The 19,289-nt window shown below is 44.1% G+C and overlaps 4 protein-coding genes across 4 annotated transcripts; all 4 read right to left on the bottom strand.

Annotated features, from left to right (window-relative positions):
- Window positions 1-1,739: 1,739 nt before the first annotated feature.
- LOC122626011 lies at window positions 1,740-3,549 on the bottom strand. The gene has a single exon (XM_043806108.1). It carries the CDS (start codon window positions 3,345-3,347, stop codon window positions 1,896-1,898), a length of 1,452 nt encoding a protein of 483 aa, XP_043662043.1. The 5' UTR covers window positions 3,348-3,549; the 3' UTR covers window positions 1,740-1,895.
- Window positions 3,550-4,462: 913 nt separating this feature from the next.
- LOC122612634 (excitatory amino acid transporter 1) lies at window positions 4,463-12,951 on the bottom strand. The gene is made up of 11 exons (XM_043786382.1): window positions 12,695-12,951; window positions 8,258-8,569; window positions 7,990-8,085; window positions 7,760-7,927; window positions 7,649-7,691; window positions 6,890-6,932; window positions 6,634-6,817; window positions 6,440-6,570; window positions 5,927-6,356; window positions 5,774-5,870; window positions 4,463-5,714 (listed from the first exon to the last, which is right to left on the bottom strand). The coding sequence occupies exons 2-11, from the start codon at window positions 8,440-8,442 to the stop codon at window positions 5,652-5,654; spliced, it is 1,440 nt and encodes a 479-aa protein (XP_043642317.1). The 5' UTR covers window positions 8,443-8,569; window positions 12,695-12,951; the 3' UTR covers window positions 4,463-5,651.
- A 1,659-nt stretch (window positions 12,952-14,610) lies between these two features.
- Window positions 14,611-15,886, bottom strand: LOC122625990 (cyclin-dependent kinases regulatory subunit). The gene is made up of 2 exons (XM_043806080.1): window positions 15,520-15,886; window positions 14,611-15,448 (listed from the first exon to the last, which is right to left on the bottom strand). The coding sequence occupies exons 1-2, from the start codon at window positions 15,573-15,575 to the stop codon at window positions 15,280-15,282; spliced, it is 225 nt and encodes a 74-aa protein (XP_043662015.1). The 5' UTR covers window positions 15,576-15,886; the 3' UTR covers window positions 14,611-15,279.
- A 679-nt stretch (window positions 15,887-16,565) lies between these two features.
- LOC122626060 lies at window positions 16,566-18,869 on the bottom strand. Its single transcript, XM_043806170.1, has 6 exons — window positions 18,646-18,869; window positions 18,252-18,593; window positions 17,908-18,190; window positions 17,600-17,838; window positions 16,848-17,546; window positions 16,566-16,721 (listed from the first exon to the last, which is right to left on the bottom strand). The coding sequence occupies exons 1-6, from the start codon at window positions 18,801-18,803 to the stop codon at window positions 16,619-16,621; spliced, it is 1,824 nt and encodes a 607-aa protein (XP_043662105.1). The 5' UTR covers window positions 18,804-18,869; the 3' UTR covers window positions 16,566-16,618.
- Between the last annotated feature and the right edge of the window lie 420 nt (window positions 18,870-19,289).

The following is a 19,289-nucleotide window of genomic DNA, read 5'->3' as shown; positions in this document are numbered from 1 at the left end:
GGGGTTGAAATTCAAAGCCGAACTTTGGAAAATGGCTCAGAACTCACCCAACGAACCATGAGTTGAAGGTCCCCCTTTTTCTTATGAACAACCATTAGCAGCTTCCACTGGGAGGGACCCAAACTAGCCCGGTCAAAATCGCTTGACCCTCTGGACACAGCGAAGATTTGCGGCCAAGGCACGTAGGGCGAATAAATTTTGTATGACATCGCCGGGCATTCCGAATCCTCGACTCCTCGTCTCCTCGACTCCTCGGGAGGAGAACTGGCAATGAGGTGGCTGCCATCAAAGTAGCGCAAATTTGTAACGGTAATTTGGCTCGAGCGTCCACCGGATTTCAGTTTTTGGAGCCGGAGCAGGAGGAGGAGCAGGAGGAGGAGCAGAAGTAGGAGGAGGAGCAGGAGCAGGAACTGGAGCTGAAGATGAGACTGCTAAGTAGCCGGGACCATATTTCACGCAATGATTGCACAACAGACATGGCCACGCCCACCCGGTTGGTAAGCACATCCCCCGGGGGGAATCGCCCACAACCGGCCGCCCCATCCATTAGATGGTAAATTGAATTAAATGTAAAAATCTTTTGCACGCAATTGAGAAATGGAAAAGTGCAAAATAAATTTATAGACATAAATATGAAAGGAGCAGCGGAGGAGGAATACTTTTCAGGACTTTTTTACGACTTCCATAGAAATTAAAATGCCATTTAATGCGCGCCAGCATATAAATTAAATGGCCGCATTTCGTTGGCGTTTTTATGTTCATTTCCAGGGGTCCAGGACTAAGACTCGACGCAGCGATTTGCCGGTAAATTGAATTGGCATAAAGACAAACTGGGAGTCCTGCCCAAACCATCTACTGTCTCAGTTTGTGCTCCAGTGTGCTCCAGCCAGGCAATTGAGTCCTTTCTCTCGTTTTACGAGTATAGCTGGAGACTTACACTCGTCGCAAATGTGCAATGCCAGTGGAGTCAAAAAGCGTGCGATCTGTTCTGTAGTTGAGATTGGAGCCCACTTTGTTGCCAATTGTTTATGCCGTTTAAATTTGTTATGCCCATTTTATGTCTCTTTGTGGTTTAATGGCCAAACTTTTATTTATGGCTTTTCCCCGCTTGGGATTTCGGTTACGCCAATTGCATTTGATTAGATTTTGTTTGGTTAGTTGGGTGACCAAAATGGGATTCGCCGTTGGAGGCGGGATACATGAGTAATCCCAAATTGATTAGCTTCTATTAAAGGCATCTTAATTAAAAGAGTGATAAAAAGCTGTTCAAAGTTGATTTTGCTACATGCAATTGTGGCACAGAAATTGGCACCACACTTTAGGTATCTAAAGATTACTATAGTCTTAGAAAATATTTTTAAAACATGTAAATTTATATAGTCTAAGTGCAAATACATAAATATGAAATAAGCAGCAATATAAATCTAGCAAGCATATTCCTCTTTAATAATTTTACCCTTGAAGGGCTTCCTTCTTGGGGTGCCATGAATATAATTACAGTTTCATTTCCGTACAAACTCGAAAGTGAGAATTTGGCCAGCAAACGAGGACTTTTCACAGATGGAAACACGTGCCGCAAAGGGCCACGTTCTCAACGAGTGGCATCTGCTTACAAATTGAAGACAATAAATGTCTTAGTCATTGGCTAAAATAAAAAAAAACAACGAAGTGGAAAGGAAATGCTCAGAATAAAATTAAAATCCTTAAACTTTAAATAAACCTGACTTATACGGATTATTGTACTGTAGTGTATTGAGTATATAGTTCGTATCTCAACATAAGAAAACAAAGGCAGATGATTACGATGAATACAACTTGCATCCTTTTCTCAAATGAGATATGCATAATTTCCAGAATACTGATAGACATACACCTATGAATTTGCCCACATTATGTCAATACCGCAGCATTTTGAAGGCCATGTAGACACTGAAGGCCATGCAGCAGCAGACGAAGCTGCAGCGCAGCTTTTCCGGGTCGAGTTTTCCGTGACGATCGCACCAGAGCCGGTGGAAGATGTGCCGGCAGAAGCCCATCCAGGATCGGGACTCCCGTGCTATTCGAGTGTCTCGCATCACCACCTCCTCCTCGCTGTCGTCGCGCAGCTCCACCCTGCCCATCAGCTCCACCACGCCGTCATCCAGACGCGCAGGTGCCTCGCTCAGGTAGTTGATGGTCTTCAACTCGCGCTCCTGCAGCAGATCCTGTTCGGTGGTCCGCTCCGCCTCCGGAATCCGCTCGTCTCCCGCCGCCGCCCTCCACCGCCACCACCAGCTGAAGCGGGGCTTGGAGTCCACAGATGGTGCTGTCCGTGCCATTGGCACTTGGCAGTCGAACTCGTGATAGACACTCGATAGGCTGATGAAGCTCTTGTAGTCGCGTAGTTCATTTTGGGTTTCTGCATCAACCAGCTGTCTCTGAAGTTCCCGGAAGTTGAAGGGATATGGGTAGGAGTCCTGGGGACTGAGGTCCTTCCGCTCAACTTCCTGGCCTTCATCTTCTGAGGAACCAGACAGCTTATCTCGTTCACGGTCCGAGCTGGAAGGTTTTTCAGCGCTATCTTCATCGGAATCCTCCTGATAATCCTCCTGATAATCCTCCTGATAATCCTCCTGATAATCCTCCTGATAATCCTCCTGATAATCCTCCTGATAATCCTCCTGATATTCATCATAGTTAGATCTATGCGAGTACTTCCTATCGAAATGAACGACCTTCTCTCCTTTTTTCTGCACTGGCTTATTCTGGATTCCCACCGCACCTCCGCCCTGAAAGCGCTTGATAGAGTTGGTAATCCTTGACCTGATTTCCCTGGCAGCGCCCAGTGAAAAGGGCATCTTGAAGCCCCAGAAGTTGTTTTCAGAATCTGCAGTCCTTTGGTTGCTTATCCTGTTCTCCTGCCTCCAAGTCAAGTACTGATCTGGCTCGAGCACCGGATCCGGACGCTCCCGACGATCCCGACGATGTTGGATGTTCCAGCTGGGCGGAGGTGGGCTGCGCAAATTGGTGCCAGGAGTTGGCCAGTATGTTTGGGGTGGCATGGGTTGGTAGGAGTTCTCAGGCAGTACGTCCATGAAACCGTAGTCTGGCTGCGGCGGCGGAACTTGCCGCATGTAGCCGGAGACCCGCATGTTGCACTCCAGGGCAAACTGCTGATGGGCGCGGTACTTGGCCCGCTCCGTGATCATTACTACATGGAGTTCGCGCTCTGCCATGCGTCTATTTTGGAAGTCTATGGGTCCCAGACCAAGTCCGTAGGCCTTGCACAAGCTGGACAGCTCGGCGTCTGTTAGGCTCCGAAGATCCTGGCCGATGGGACGATCCCTGCTGGCGTCATTCAGTAGCATGGCTGCCGATGGTCCTTAGTACTCAGTGCTTAGCTGCTGCTGTAGGGCATAGTTTGGGCAATGCATTCACCAGGAATTTCGGGAGTATCTAACTAAATTCAAATATTTAAGCCGTATTTCTAAAATTTTGGGTTTATCTAATAGTAAAGGCTGTCAAAGGCGTGTCAAGGCGTGCCCGGTCCAACTGGCCTGATGGGTTTCTCTGAGACAATGCCAAAACACAATAGTTCACAATCTTTAACGCTGCGCAAACAAGGCAGCTAGTGAAGCTGAATGAAGCAGAAGTTGAGAAATCATTGAAATATACTTGTGCTTCCTTTGTTCTTTGTTTTATTTTATTATATCTGTTTGTTTTGACAACCTGACTGCATATCCTTGCCCCCACTGGCAAGGATTCCGTCCCCTTTTGATGGCCCCCAATTTTATGTTTGGGGAGCTTTGTTTTCTGTTATGGTCCTTTTATTTTCTTTAGGGGCAGTTACTTTTTGGAAAAGTGGAAAAGGGTTCGGCAGAGAGACAGAAGTACATGCATATGGGACGGGACACTAAATATGTAGATCAAAGGAATGCAAGCTTTAAAGAGAAAACTAAAGTCAACCCAAGTGTTTTTCGATAACTTTAAGTTTTCATCAGCATTGAAACTGAAAAGTGTGTAAAATAGCATGTATGGACAATACGAAGATTATTGCATTTGAAACAGACAAATAAACGAAACTAATATAAATTTATAAATTAAAGGGTAGTATTTTTAAGTGATCGAATAAATTAATTTTTGCTTTTTTTATTAATAATATTCCCTGGCCTTTTTGAAGCATAATTTTTATTATGTTTCGTTGAGTTAACATCTGCGCCATCTGTGCAAAATCCCTTGTAAGCTACAAAAAGCTTTTACCCAAAGGTTTGTAAACTTGCCAAAGCTCTGACTAATTTTTGAACCACCAATACAACATGTTTAAATAATTTAAAACTTCTTTGATAAATAATATAAGCCCTATCGGTTATTATTATCAGCCAGTAAACTTGTATGCCTCAGTATAATGTTGTCTAGAAGATATAAATCCCACTTTTGAAGCCTTATATGCCATATGCCTTAAAAAATTAAATTGCTCGAAAGGTTCGTTTAATATTCATAAAGATTTATTAGTAAACATATATTTAGACTACGCACAACTACAAACATTTTGGTGATTCGTAACCTAAAAAATTCTCCTTTTTGGCTGAAAGCATGGCAAACATTCAAGTATTTCATTTGTTTTGTTTATTGCTTCTGTGTTTACTCATTATTTGGTTGATTTTCGCAAAGATGTGACCTACTACTTTATGTTAGTTTTAATAATATTTTATAAATAATTTGTTACTCGTATAAATTGACTGTATGTGTGATTGCAGCACTCTATTATTGTCATCCAAGAATTCGGTTTCCACGCTTTAAATATATAAATATTTCCATAAAGTTTTATGTATGTATACTTAAGCTATTAAGTATTTACAAAGCTCAACTATGAACACGAACTTGTAACGGCATTTGAAATTCTGGTTTGATTTGAATTGGTTTTGGTTTTGGTTTTCGTTTTGGTTTTCACCTATTTGTGTGTGTTAATGTATCTGTGTTCTATTGTTAAATATTTGTCTTTTTTTAATCGTTTTGTTTCGCTTTGCTATGTCAAAAAGTTATAGAATACGGTTTAACAAATACTAGATACGAATCTCAACAATTTGCGACCTAATCAAATGCAATTGCTTAAAGTTGGGATTGCTTGCTTGGAATTTAACTAATTTTACTCTTCAATTGTAATACTAATCATAGGGAAGAATGTAATGCAAATTTGAACTCAATTTAATATAATTATATTTAAAAATTATGTACACCTTGAAAGTAGCCCTAATTTAGCCGATAAATGTTACTTTGTTTTCATCTTAAATCGTATTGCTGTTCTCGCTGTTCTCGCTTTTCATTTTTTGAAAAAACAAACTATTTAACGAATGTGTCACTTAAATTCGTTGCTGGCTTAGTACTTGTACTCTGGCAGATGGATAGCTATCCTCTGCCGGAGGAGCTGCTTCAAATTGATCAATCTGAAAATTAGATGCGACTTGGTCACCCAAAATAATTCGCAAACAAACGTGATGACTCCCTCCCAGCCCTGATTCGATGCGATCCTGCGACGATCCTTAAAACTCCTCGTCGTCGTCGTCGTAGTCATCGCTATCGCTATCGTTGCTGGGCAGGATGTGGAAACAGGCCCACAGCCGGGACATGTCCACTCATCGCTTGCGATTATAGGCGCCAAGCGAAGACTGCCTTCATTCCTTCATCTCGTGGCCATTGGGGCCCAGCTCGAGGAGCTCATGGGGCTCGGCATTCAGCTGGGGAAGGAAATGAATGAAAGTGTTGAACATTTCAGGAAGACATGCTCCACACTCACCCTATCCACGCTGGCCAGATCGTTCTTCGACAGATGGTTAACCAAAATAGTGCCCAGGGCATCGCACATCACATTGATGGTGGTGCGGAAGCGATCCCTGAAATTACAGTTTCCTATTATAACATCCTTAAAAATCTACGACTTCCGACTTACAGTAGCCAGTCGACGGCGATGATGAGGGACACATCCTTCGGCTCCAAGCCCACTGTGTCCAGCACCATGACCATGGTGACGAGTCCGGCCTGCGGGATTCCAGCAGCTCCAATCGACGCTGCCGTGGCCGTTATACTCACGGCCACAATGGTGCCGAAGGAGTAGCTCATCTCACGGTACTGGGCGATGAACAGAGCAGCCACCGCCTCATAGAGAGCCGTGCCGTCCATGTTGATGGTGGCGCCCACGGGAATGACGAAGCGAGTGACCCGCGGATCGATGCCCATGTTGTCCAGGCACTTGATGGTCAGCGGCATGGTGGCCGAGCTGGAACCCGTTCCGAATGCCGTGGCCAGCACCTGACTGAGCTTGGCTATGTAGCGGTAGGGCAGACGTCGGGTGCCCAGGAAGAAGATCACCGCAATCGTACCTGTAAGAAGAGTGGATCCAAGTGGTTAGTTTATATGCTTATAATCTTATATTGTGAGCCAATTTACAGTGTATATTACTTACCAAAGCCGTGAAGGAATAGACCTATCATGACCGTTATGAAATACCATCCCAATGACTGAATTGTCGCGGCTATCGATTCCATCTCAATGATCTTGGCGGCTATCAGGAAGGCAACGCCCAGCGGGGAAATCCTTATTAAATTAAAATTACGGTTAATTAAGCTCCTTGTGATATGTAAGCAGATCTGAAGTTACCAAATAACCCAGGAGGTGATGGTCATCATTGCCTCACTCAACGTGGTGAAGAAGTCCTGCAGCAGCTGTCCCTTCTCCCGCATTCTGCCGATGGTGGTACCGAGGATTACACTGAACATCACCAGACCCAGGACATTGGAGCCCTCGCGCTGCGCCGACTTGAACTCCCAGTTCTCCATGGGCTCTAGATAGGAAGGAGTATGGGAATGAGTTACACGATGAGTTTACGATGTAAGGGGAAGATGCAAGAACTTACGTGCTGGGCTAATGCTAGTGTTCTCATAGATCTCAGTGCGGTGCTAAAATGGAGCAGGTGTAAATATATTAACATATAATATATAACATATTTATATAATATTTATTTAAATGGATTTTTAGTTTTGAAAAAAAAAGTATATAGGTAATTGCTATTTGGCTGACTTGTTCGTTATCTGTTTTATAAAATGTTAGAATGCGAGCATGCGAAATGGTGGCTTGTCTGTTATTTTCCCTCATTGAGTCAACAATAATCTAATTGGGCGCATGAATATTCATATTCATATTCATTTGGTTGCCTACCTACGCCAACAACCACTCTCTCATATGCACATAATTATGGAGGTACAATGTCCACATATCTGCCGCAGGCCAAGCTAAGTACTTTGATTCAATTTGCGTCTGGGGCCTCCCTCCCAAACCCAAACCCAAACCGAAACCGTGTTGATAGGACCGATTCCCTCTCACTCGCTCCCCATTCGCAGTCGCATATGCGACTCATGCGATAATTGAAATTTAAGCACTGGCACTCACTCACACGGCGAGCACTTGTGTGAAATGCCCCTACTTGGAGCTGGATTGAAAGCTGTAATTGAAATTGTGGTATCCCTATCATGTCAGTTTTGATTATGTGTCGCGCTTTGTTTCAATCAAAATCTCTCTCGCCAAACCGCAAAGAATTGAATAATTGCTACCGCTGCTTGTTGCTTTCGGCGTTCAACAGTGCGTATGAATGATTCGCCTGGGATTGGAGTCTTACCTGGAACATGGTCGACTGGATGATATTGTCCGTGAACATGTTGCTATTGGGTATAAATAAAATGAATCAGAAGGCGGGTTCAATCACCAGGTGATCGACAGATCGACATACCGCACCAGATCCATAAGCGTGTCTGGGGTGAGCACCTTGGATGCCTTATCAATGCTCTCCGTCTGGGTCTCCACGATCTTGGCTCCCTGGCCGGGACGCAGTGTGGTCACCAGACAAATGCCCAGAATCACGGCCGATATGGTGGTCACAAAGTAGTACGTAATGGCTCTGTTGGGATTTATATTCGATTTTATCTGGGCTAAGTCCATACTGATTTCGAATCAACTCACCTGGTAGCAATCTTGCTGGACATGCTCAGATCTAGTCCTCCAATGGCACTGGTGATCGATGAGACCAACAGCGGCACAATCAAACACTTTAGCATTCTAAAAATATTTTTTTTTTATTATAGTGGGTTGGTTATTGATCTATATCAATACTAAAGTATAGTATTGCAAGTGTTAGAGATTAAGTCGTATATGATTTAATAAATGTTTCTAGACTTATTCACTATTAGGATGCATCTTAGGTGAAGTTATTAGATTTCTTCTCACTCACCGCAAGAAAATCTCGCCGGGGAAGGATATGTACATGATCTCTCTCTTCGACCACTCGCCCGTGCTGTTCTTGATGATGAAGCCGACGAGTCCGCCCACGAACACACCGATAACGGTGGCCATGGTGAGGACGTTCTCCTGCATGAAGGCCTTGAACTTGCCGCCATCCTGTTTGGGTCGCGTCATGGTGCCGATCCTTGGATTGGTTCAGGGCCTGGACAACCCTGCGTCCTGCTGGAAGCCCCTTCTAACGCACTTTTGGCAGTCAATGCCAATCTTCTCCCTCAAATATGAAGTGAAACAAAAGGGTGTCCTGTAAATAATAAATGATTATTATATGGAATTAATGGGCATTGTTATATTAGAATCGTTTTAAGAGTAGCTTAGTTACTCCGCGCAGTTTCAAGTTTTCGGTGTAAGAAAACTAGTTCCAGTTGCTTTCTGGGGGTTCAACTGTAGCGCTTCCTCCTCACTGGGCGACCAGCGATCGACGACTGAGCTTTCGCACAAAGCAGATATTTACAACCCCAAAACGAGTCGATTCGGGCAGCTGGGCTTTTGTGATTTGTGCACACAGCTAACCCCCTACCTCTGACCTCCATTCCACGGTATCCGAGGGTATCCGAGGGGTGTTACTTTTGACACGAAGCCGGACGGATGTTGTTCAGCGTTGGATGTGTGGCGGAATATTTCGAGCGGAAAGGGCGGAAGCGAGAGCTTGATGCTGGCAACTCTAACAAATGCAACTAACACAATGCAAAGAGGTTATCGCTGCATATTAGCACTCATTTAGCACTGACACTTTGGCCAATTATTCACAAATGTGCGAAAACAGCAAACAGTTTCACAGAAGAATGCGGCTCAATTAATCGATGCACTGGGAAACGTGTCAAGCTAATAAATTTACATAAACGATCGAATAATGAAAACTAATTTAATGCCTTAACTGGGTGCAAGGGCAACAAGCGAGGCGACGGTGATCAATGATCCAGACAGATCCGATAGAGTGCGATTCCAGCTTTAAAGACTGCACCAAATTGACACCGTTTGCATCATGGCCATCACAATATCCTCTCAATTGGGATACGCCACTGGCAATTTAGGATTAATCACGAAATCTTGGCCATTCGAAATTGCTTAGCCAATTGTGTGGCAATTGACGAGCAGACAGCTACAGATTAAGATGGCAGCCAACACTGTGGAATAGCAAACCCCATTTAGAGAGGTGACTAACGAGTGACTGAGATCTCTTAGTTAAATCTAATGCAATAAAAGTCAACGCTTCCCAGCTGACGGCATAAAAATGTATTCAAATAGCTAATTATATTTATAGTGCTCTTGCAAAATGGTAATGTTTAACAAATTATTCGTAATAAAAGTTTTTAATAAATTTCTACTTGAACGTTTGTTTGGCGTTTGAAAGGGCGTACTACCATTTTTTAATAAACTTATTGCCATTTTTAAAAAAGCTTCCTATGCAAGGAAATATTATTTGAAAATGTTAGTACGTTCCTGGAGTTTCGAGCACACAGACAGCGGGATTTCAAGATCTACCGCTTAGAAGTTAAAAAATACAGGGTACCAACCGAATCGAATGGATTTGGGGTCTCTAAGCAGTGCACCCTCACCAGTGAGAGTACTGATCGCAATTGTCTGGCGGATCCACACCCTTTGTGGGGCAGAGGCGATGATAATGCCATTATGTGTCCGATGTTCTCGGTTCCGTCGGCGTTCGGTGTCTGTGGTTCGCCTAATTGATGTAACTACAGAACAGAACAGTCCAGAAACTGAAACTGAAACCGATTCCGAGTGGATGGATGACTGGCATGTGCCCAGGTCGTAAGTTGGATGCTATCAGGGGGCAGGTGGCGGAGTGGGATGGGCTTTTCACTGATATGGAAACCTTTTGGCGGCCTAAACTGTGTTTAGTGGAGGCAGTGAGCTGTGTCGAAGCATTTTGGAGCGGGGGGGGTTTATCTGAATAGTTTAATTGGCGAATCGTTTGAGTTGGACACTTCGACTGAGAAGTGAAGAGAAGGTGGATGTGCAGATAAGAATTAAATTTAATAAATTTCGCCGAGCTTGAGTGGAATGCACTTGCCATGCAGTTGCACTCGTGCACCACTAATTGTGTTTACTAAGTCACGTTTCAGTTTTATTAAATTGTCATTGTTTACATTAACGCATACAGTATTTATTCATATTTTTCCATTTTGAACTTGACCGTGAATGAGTCTGCCTACATAGGCAGACATTGTGTTCCATGTAAATATGTGTCATTTGCTAAACTTGTGCGACAGTTGCATTGAATTTCAATTGCAGCGGAAGTTCCATTGCTCACTCAAGTTCATTGCCGAAAGAGTGGGTTTCACACTAAACGGAAGTTAGACCGTCGATGGCAAAGTCATCAAAATTAATGGAAATTTAAAACCCAATTTAACATTTACCGCAATGTGTTAATTGGTGAACTTGAACTTGAAATGATATAACACCCAGCTCCAGTTGACCTATCAATGATCGTTGGCCTGAGATATTCTTCATATAGATTCAAATAAATCACTTTGTTTTTCCGTTTCAGAAATATTTTGTCTGGCATATGAGGGAATCATTTCTTTGCCATATTTGATTGGCAGCCAGTTTACATGATCACAAATGCCGTACAAGTTTATTATTGTTGCTAGTCAAACACAAATGTGTACCCAGAGATGCATATTAATTAACGCGCTATACATCGACTTATATAACATGGAGGTACCTTTACTACTCTGCTAATTAATGCAATGCAAACTGAATTCAGAGCCCATGTGCGCGGGGCAGCAAATTCATTGTCAATGCAAATTGATTTGCATTTCGCGGGGGTTCAATTAGACAAAAGGGGGGCGCTTATGAGGGGCAGAAGCTTGACCCACCCACTTGTCTTTGATGTGAGGAAATTTTCTAATAAAGTGCATGAGGAAAACCAGTTGAAACTGATCTGAGTCCAACTAAAATTCAGTAGTATGCTTGTGCTATAAAATCAATTATCACTATTTATTGGATATATATAAGTTAGACAACGTTATGATTTCATTTGCTGTTTCGTGGAAAAGTGTAATCACCAAATTTTACCACTAGAAACCTCTGAATGCAGAAAATTTAAGTTAATAAATATGACGGAAAGTTTTGATATACTACGAATTTTTAAATACACCAGACCTTGAAGACTTTTTTATACAGAAGCACAAAGTTTATAGGAAAATACCTTCAGTTCGTTTCATATGATTAGAAATTGATCAACTACATATAATAAATGCTTTTTACATACATATATTCATATGTATGAAACATTGGATGACGCTATAGTCTCGCGGCATCCGACCGTTCTTGTCGGTATAATCTATAGACTGTATGTCTGACTATCTCACAGATTTAGCTTATCAAGATCACTTTGGTTCCGCAGAACGAAGAATAAAAAGCGCAAAAAGCACGCGGGTAAAATTCCAGATATTCATTAATCGTAAATTGGAGTTTTGGCATATTCACGGTTTCTTTAAATATTTTTCCACGCGTCCGATTTATGAGCGTATTTTATTAAGGTGAGAAAATTTCTGCAAATGCGCGAGGGAAGATTTAGGAATTTGCCAAAAGTTAAACGTATAATAATCAAATTGCATCTTAAGACTATATATTTTCCCTCATTTTCTCATTATTATGGCGCGAGAGCAGATAAACTATTTTGGTGCATCGCACTTTGTGGGCTAAAAATAAAAAGAATTAAAACCAAAGCGAAACATTTGCACATAAACCGCGGTAAGCGTTTGACACGCCTCTGTCTATGCAAAAGTGGGTGGGCGTTCCACCAAGGTTATTCGGGAGGTTGTTCAGCGTCTTATCAGCTTCGGAAATCGGGAATTATTCACGCTTCTCCCAAGAAGCGTAAATCGATTAGATGACAAGCAAATAAATACTGCGTCTCATCCTTGTGCAAGTTCTGAAAGCCTATTCGCTTTACTATTTGGAAAACAATTTCTTATAATTTTCGCACAGTTATATTTTACTATATACGGAAAATTGTATTACGATTTCAGTTGTGCCATCTAACAATAAATAAATATGTGTACTAAGACATCAATCAAATAAAACAAGTAAATCAAATTTAAATAATATATGTCAAGTTTTGGCACACATTTAGTTATTTGCTTAAAGGGTAGCAAATCGGCGACTAAATAGTATGTACTACCCGGCAACAGAATTCGTTTCCTCTCGCCAGAGACACTCACTTGGAAACAAATGTAAAGATTCAAAACACTAACGTAAATTCTCTCGAGTTCTTTAAAGGATTTCACAGTACAATATTCAAGGCACAGGATTCTTTTTGTCAAGCTTACAGATGAGATGTCTTTAAATAGCAGATATAGTTGTATAGCTTTTATCTGCCAGCAATCACCGTGGAACTTACAAGCAAAACTATTCACATGTGCCGCTGGCCGCAGGCTGGAAAGAACTCCCGACGTATTCAAGAACCCTTCAGGCACGACCCCTAATCGAAGCGGGGGAGGATCGGGATCGGAGGAGCGCGTGGTCCCGAGCACGCGGCTAGATGGCAACTGACTTCTGATCAGTGGCAGTGAGTCCACACACCGATTGCGATTTCGATCTCGATTGCGATGTGGTCTGGTCTGGCTCTGCTAGCAGCGGCAGTAGAACCTGACTCGTCGGTTTGTAAAACAGTACTAGAAACTAAATCGAAATCAAATTCGAAATATACCAAGCTACCGCGCAAATTGCACGCCGGCAGCGACGTCGACGTCGGCGTCGGCATCCGAGTTGCGGGTGTGTGTGCTGCTGCCACTGCGGCTGCTGCTGCCCGAGGGTTGACTTTCATTCATCAAAAGCCGCTGCTGCTGCCTCTGCTGGCTGCGCTGCGCTGCCTTTGGCTCATCGCATTTCACGTAACGCATACGCAGCGTTGGCCGCGTAATTTGTCGCGCCTTGTTTCGCTCTCCCTTGCGCCCTTGCAGCGAGGAGTGCAATGAAAGGAGCTCATTATGGTTGTTCTAGGCAGCTAGGCATCAACTTTCGATTATTTCCTTTCCATTAGTAGCTGCATTGTGCCGACACTGCATCACTGATCATCCTCGCATTGTGGGCAATGTGGCAATCAGGGAACTTTTCCGGCCGCTTCAAGGTCTGCCTCCTCTGCCCTAGATGAAAGAAAGTGAGAATCTTTTCAGATCTGGTTTATAATTATGTCACAACTCCGCTTGCGCTGCAAGTGGGTCAAGTTTATGCATTACCCAATCCAGCAATGATTACACCTCATAATCTGAAAAGATCGCGGCAAACAACCCCCCAAAAAAAAGAGCGAACAATGCCCATGGCCATGGACTACTTAAACCTGATTGTGCATACCGCGGGAATACAATGGCCAGAATCTAAGGGAAGCCGCAAGAAAGTGGCACCGAATCCTAGGCTGACCCAAAGAATGTTAGTCGAGCGTTTCCGGTTTCATATTCGTATTCGTACCACAATAAATACAAGTAGCAGAAATAAAGCAATAAAAATCAGCAGCAGCAGCAGCAGCAGCAGTAGCATCATCATCACAGCTGCAGCTGCCTTTGATCTGCTTCAATTCGATTTGCCTTGGGGGCCGGGGCCAGTTCCAGTTCCATGCTGGTGGGAAATGAGTGTGGTATGCTCAAGCTGCGGAAGAGCAGGCCGGAGGATGGGATGCTGCTAAGTGGCGGGCCACAGTTGACAGCGATTGCCGTAGTCCCTAAACGTAAGCAGCCGGGGATTTGGACTCCCCAGCCCACTGGATCCACTGGCTCTGCCCCTGGTTCATGGATGGGTTACCGCTGGTTCGTGTGGAGAGGTGAGGTGTCGCCATGGGCACCGTCAGTACACACATTCGGACCGGAACTGTCGATCTTCATTTTTGACACTGGAAAGATGGTTGAGGTTGGAAATTGCACGCCAATCGGGTTGCTATGTTGTGGTATATAAATAACTGAATAATTAGATTCTGGTCGTTGCTGATGGTACCAAGTTAATTCAGAAAATGCCTCGTAATGAGGATGAGCCGTTGGTAGGGGGCCTAAGAAGCGATCGAGTTAGAACTAGCTGAAGCCAATCTGAATTGGAAAATGTGTATCTTAATGGTTTGGGAAGCAGTAATTGTATTATATTGCGATTGTGTATACATTTCACTTACCTACACGATTTATAAAACCAAGCTGGCGATCGAAGTACTAAAGCATAAAACTTCTCACTCACATAAAATCAAATGATATGCTGGCTTAAAGTCTCAACAAAACTTTCTGTGCGTTTCTCTCTACACATTCGGAACCCAAAACTTGATAATAAAAACGCAGATTTAATCGATTAGGGAAAACTTCAAGCAATCAACGCTTCAAGCTTCTCCATACATTAAACATATTTATTTTAAGTTTATTATATTATGTGTAAACATATGTATTATTGATTAAGAATTTCAAGATCACAAATCAGATTTCATTTAAGCTTATAAAAAGTGAGCAAAATTCTTCGTTTCGCTTCCGTTTCGAAATGGCAACATAAAGTATGGTAAAATTCGTGGGAGCTTAAGAAATGATTCGGCAGCGATGCCTCAAAAATATCTCCCAGCACTAAGGGGTACGATAATGGCAAACTTATCAGTAGCTTTAGGTGCTATATTTGTAGAAGGGGGGAGAATGACATTCGTGTGCGGGGCAAACATGGTAAAATAGAGTATTACGAAGCAAAAACAGCACAATGAGCAGTTTCTAGGCGATTCCTGAGTACCCATGATGGTGATGATGATGATGATGATGACGATGATGATGATGTGGTTGATGTTTGTGCAACAGTTGGTTGTTTGGCAGCAACCACCACCACCGCCAATACAGAATATCGGCAGCAGCTGCCGGATATATAGGTATGTGCTACAGGCTACAGGCTATATGGTATAGAAGTGTGTGTATCTGATGCAGTTGTTGTTGCTGCTGCGGCTGCTACTGCTGCTCCTACTGCCGCCGGTACTGGCTAATCCGTTTTGGGTCGCCGAAACAGGAGGATGTGGGGCTCCGGCTTGTGGATCATGTAGTGGATCCAGCCGCGCGACTGCTGCACGCCAATGGACCGCCACTCGGCCTCCGTCATCAGATGGGTCTTGGGCACCATTTTGACCAGCTCCTTTGGCAAAACCACATGTCTGCGGAACGAGGGGAGTTTACAGTTGCTTCTCCGCACCCAACTGGGCGCTGGTTTTGGGGCAGCACTCACCTGTACTCGAACTGCTCGTCGTAGTACTTGTCGGAGTAGTAAATGTCCTTGCTCATCGTGTGTGCGCCCCTCGAATTCCAGGAATCTCAATGCAATGCGAATTGCAAATTGCGATGTGCGAAGTGCGCGCTGCGGAATTTGGCGTCTCTTTTTTGGACCGGCAGAGGCGGCTTCAGCGGATTCGATGTCGCAACTGGCCCGGGACGCTATATCAATTGGCAGACGCTGCAAGTGCTATTTGGCCACAGTTTCTCGGTTTTTATCACAATTCGGTTTGGTTTTTGTGCTGAAATTTACGTTTGATTTGCAATTTTTTTAAATCAAGTGACGCGCTAGTTACAAGTGTGGCCGTGGTGACAGCATTGAAAAATACCATTTGCACCGGAAAATACCATTTCAGTGCTCACGCTATGTTCGGGTTGTGCTCTCGCTAAGTTCGGGTTGTGCAACCGCTGGGACTGGTGTGTGTCCAGGATAGAGAGTGACCGTACGACGCTCATCGAAATAATACCGTAGGCGGGAAATTCAAATGTAATAATAAACATAAATAAAAAACTCCGCTTTGTTAAATTTACAAAAAAAGACACTTAAAATTGATAATTTGGGGTACAAGCTTTTCGTAAAATATTTCGACATTTAATAAGCAATTTAAATCGAACAAATCTAATATATAACTATATATATATAATATATATAATTTTATATAAACCTGAAATTACCTTACCTAGTAGTTCCAGCTACACATGTGAATATTTTAAGACATTAAATGGGCAAGCATTCGACCACTTGAAAGCCTTTCGCACAAACGAAAAAGCAAGCATCGAATATAAATACTCGCGTAAAATTGTCTGACCATTGCTATTAAACGCCCCACACGGCCACGCCCCCTGTCTGCGCGGAAAGCCCTAAAAGGCTGCATGCAGACACATAAATTCGGCCGAATTTTCGGCATGGGCTTTCAACTCGTGCGAAATCTTACATAAATTATCCGGCGCGGACAACCCAAAAAAAACGGAGTGCAACGCATCGCCCGCCAGGAAAACCAAGGACACGGATTGCGGATTGCAGGTGGAATGCATTTAGTTAACGGAGGGAACACCTAATAGTTGCGTTCGTAGTACTGCGCCGGAATGAAGACCCAGTTCTTGGCCAAGTCGTTGATGGCCTCCTGCATCAGCCGCGCCAGCAGATCCATGATGTGACTGGAAGTAGAGTTCTTACTTCAATAAATAATATTTATAATATATATATTGAATTAAACAAGTTGATAGTTTGTTAGTGATTATAGTAACACCCTAAGTGACTAACCCCTTCCCTGGGAAACTTACTTTCGATCGATTTCCGAGGCTGCCTCCAGAGGAGTCGTCTTGTCCGGGGACACCACCTGCTCGTAGGTCTTGACCACCTTCTGCCGCTTGCGGTCGCTGTTGATGCGCATGAACTTGGACTTGCTGAGGTACTTCCAGAAAAGCTTCTCGAAAATGGTGATTCGCTGGTCGATGGCCATGCTGAGCTCGATGACCTCGTTGGGATTGAGCTTGTTCTTCGCCACCAGTCGGGTGATCAGCTCCTTGCGCTCGGCCTCCTTCCGCTGCTCCTCGGTGGTCGGTGCACGGGTCGTTGGACCGTCTCCCGAACCGATGTCCCTGGTGCCTTCCCCAGGACCAAATTGGCTACAGGGCTCGGGACCAGCCGTGGGGTCGATCCTGTCGCCCGGTTCAAGCTCCTCGGAATCCAAGGCGGGCTTAATGGTGGATCGGATGTTCAGGTGGAGATACACATGCTCCACGTAGCTGTCCTCCTTCCACTTGGGGTCGTCTATGGACTCCACCTCCTCGAGCTCCTGCTTGGCTATGATGGTGGCGCGATCGAGGATGCGGTGCACCTCCATCACGATGGGAATGCGGCGGAAGTGCACCAGTCGGTCGAACACCGTCACCCGGATCTCGCACAGCTTCGAGTGGTGGCCCTTGAGGCGGAAGATGGGCGGGTTGAACACAACCGAGAAGAAATCGTTGATTATGTAGCTGCAACGGGTAAGTTATTTAAATGTATGGAGCCACGTCCTTATTTATCTTACCTCTGCCATCGAAACTCCATGCATTGCTGTCCATAGTTATGGACATTGACGAGCTGCGTCCGATCTTCACGCAGGCAGACTTCGAAGTTTAATCTATTGGGATAGATGACGTGCAGGAAGTCGGCGCATTCCCGCTCCTGCAAAGGCATGTCCGTCTGCTCCTTCTCGTCCGTGAGCACGCCTCGGGCTTTAATTTTGTAGCGGGCCTTGGTATTTTCATAAGATAAGACAATTTCCGCCTGAGTTATATTAAATAAATTATAAATAGATTACAGGGTTATCGCTGGTAACATATAAAGAAGGATTACTTCATTTTCGTAGTCCAGGGGTCGATAGTCCACCAGCAGGGGCCACACACTCTGTCGCGGCACGGTGAGATTCATATTGAGCAGCTTCAGGCCACGATCCCTCGAAGCAAAGGAGAATGCCAAGTGGGACATGGTGATATTTTGGACCCACAGCGGCTGCGTGATATGGTAATAGTTTTTAATGTTTACCGGCAGCAACTCCTTTGTGAGCAGACACTTTTCGGGGTCGAAGGACGAGATCTCCAGATGGAAGTGCCATAGAAACTTGCGATTGTCCTCGGTGCTGAAAATTTTAGATATTTCTATATCTTGTTAGAATCAAGAAAGAAATGCACTGCACTTACTGCACTTCGTAGGTGAGCAGGTGTTCGCCGTACAAGAAGAAGTAGGCCATTACGGTGAGGGCCACCACCTCGTCCGGTTTGATGGACAGGATCTCCTGGCTGATGTGAACCAGTCTGCGGTGCGGACAGTGGAAGAGCTGGCGGAACTGGTTGAATCCCACTTGGGTCTGCAGCGGCTGGCACTGGCAGTTCTGAATTCGCTTTAGAGTCAATTTGGCGTTCGTGGCCGATAGATTTCGAAGCCAGAAGACCATTTTCAGTGGATGACTGTGGATCTGGCGTATAGGGATCTTGAACGTATGCTCATGCCCTACGCTGTTCGAACGCAGCTTCCGATTCAGGCTGGGCATAGGTTAATGGTTATAGCCTGAACGCAACTTAGTATCCTTCTCACCCCGTTATGTCGAAGCTCTCCCAGTAGAAGATCTTCAGGATGGGCGGTCGGATGACGGTCAGATTGTCGACCATCAGCTTCTGGTAGATGGACGGCGGCTTGAACACACCACATGGCTTCCGATCTGGAACCGCAGGAGGAACTACAGCTTTTTCCATCTTCGACTACGAAATATATGATATTGCAGACCGATAGTTTAATATTTAAAAGTATACTGTTCTCTAAATGAGCTTTGATTTGACATTAAAATCTCAACAGATAGTCTCCTTTCCTTTAAATTCAAGAAGTCTATCGACTATTTATCAATACCAGTGCTACAACTTTCGTTCCTGAAAGATTGCTATTTAGGTATTATATATAAATCATTACTCAATGGTGTTTTTCCATCTTTATTTATCTGTACTCCAAGTTGGGAATCCCCTTTTTTGGCCAAAAAGCAAAAACCATAGCCATGAAATGCAGAGCATGAAGGTGAGTGGGCGTCCGTGCACAATGTACACCTGTGTGTGTGTTCCTCGATAATCCTGCGTGCAATTCCTTTTTGTTTGTGAATTGACAAAGTGCCAAAGGCCAAGTGGGCGGTCGGCAGAAAAAGAGCAAGAAAAAGACATTAGTGCCACAGTGAAAAACAAACCTCCTGCCGA

The sequence above is a fragment of the Drosophila teissieri genome, chromosome 2L, assembly GCF_016746235.2.
Source record: "Drosophila teissieri strain GT53w chromosome 2L, Prin_Dtei_1.1, whole genome shotgun sequence".
Classification (NCBI taxonomy): domain Eukaryota; kingdom Metazoa; phylum Arthropoda; class Insecta; order Diptera; family Drosophilidae; genus Drosophila; species Drosophila teissieri.
The sequence above is the reverse complement of the archived record's forward strand: the minus strand, read 5'-3'. Positions and strand labels throughout refer to the sequence as shown.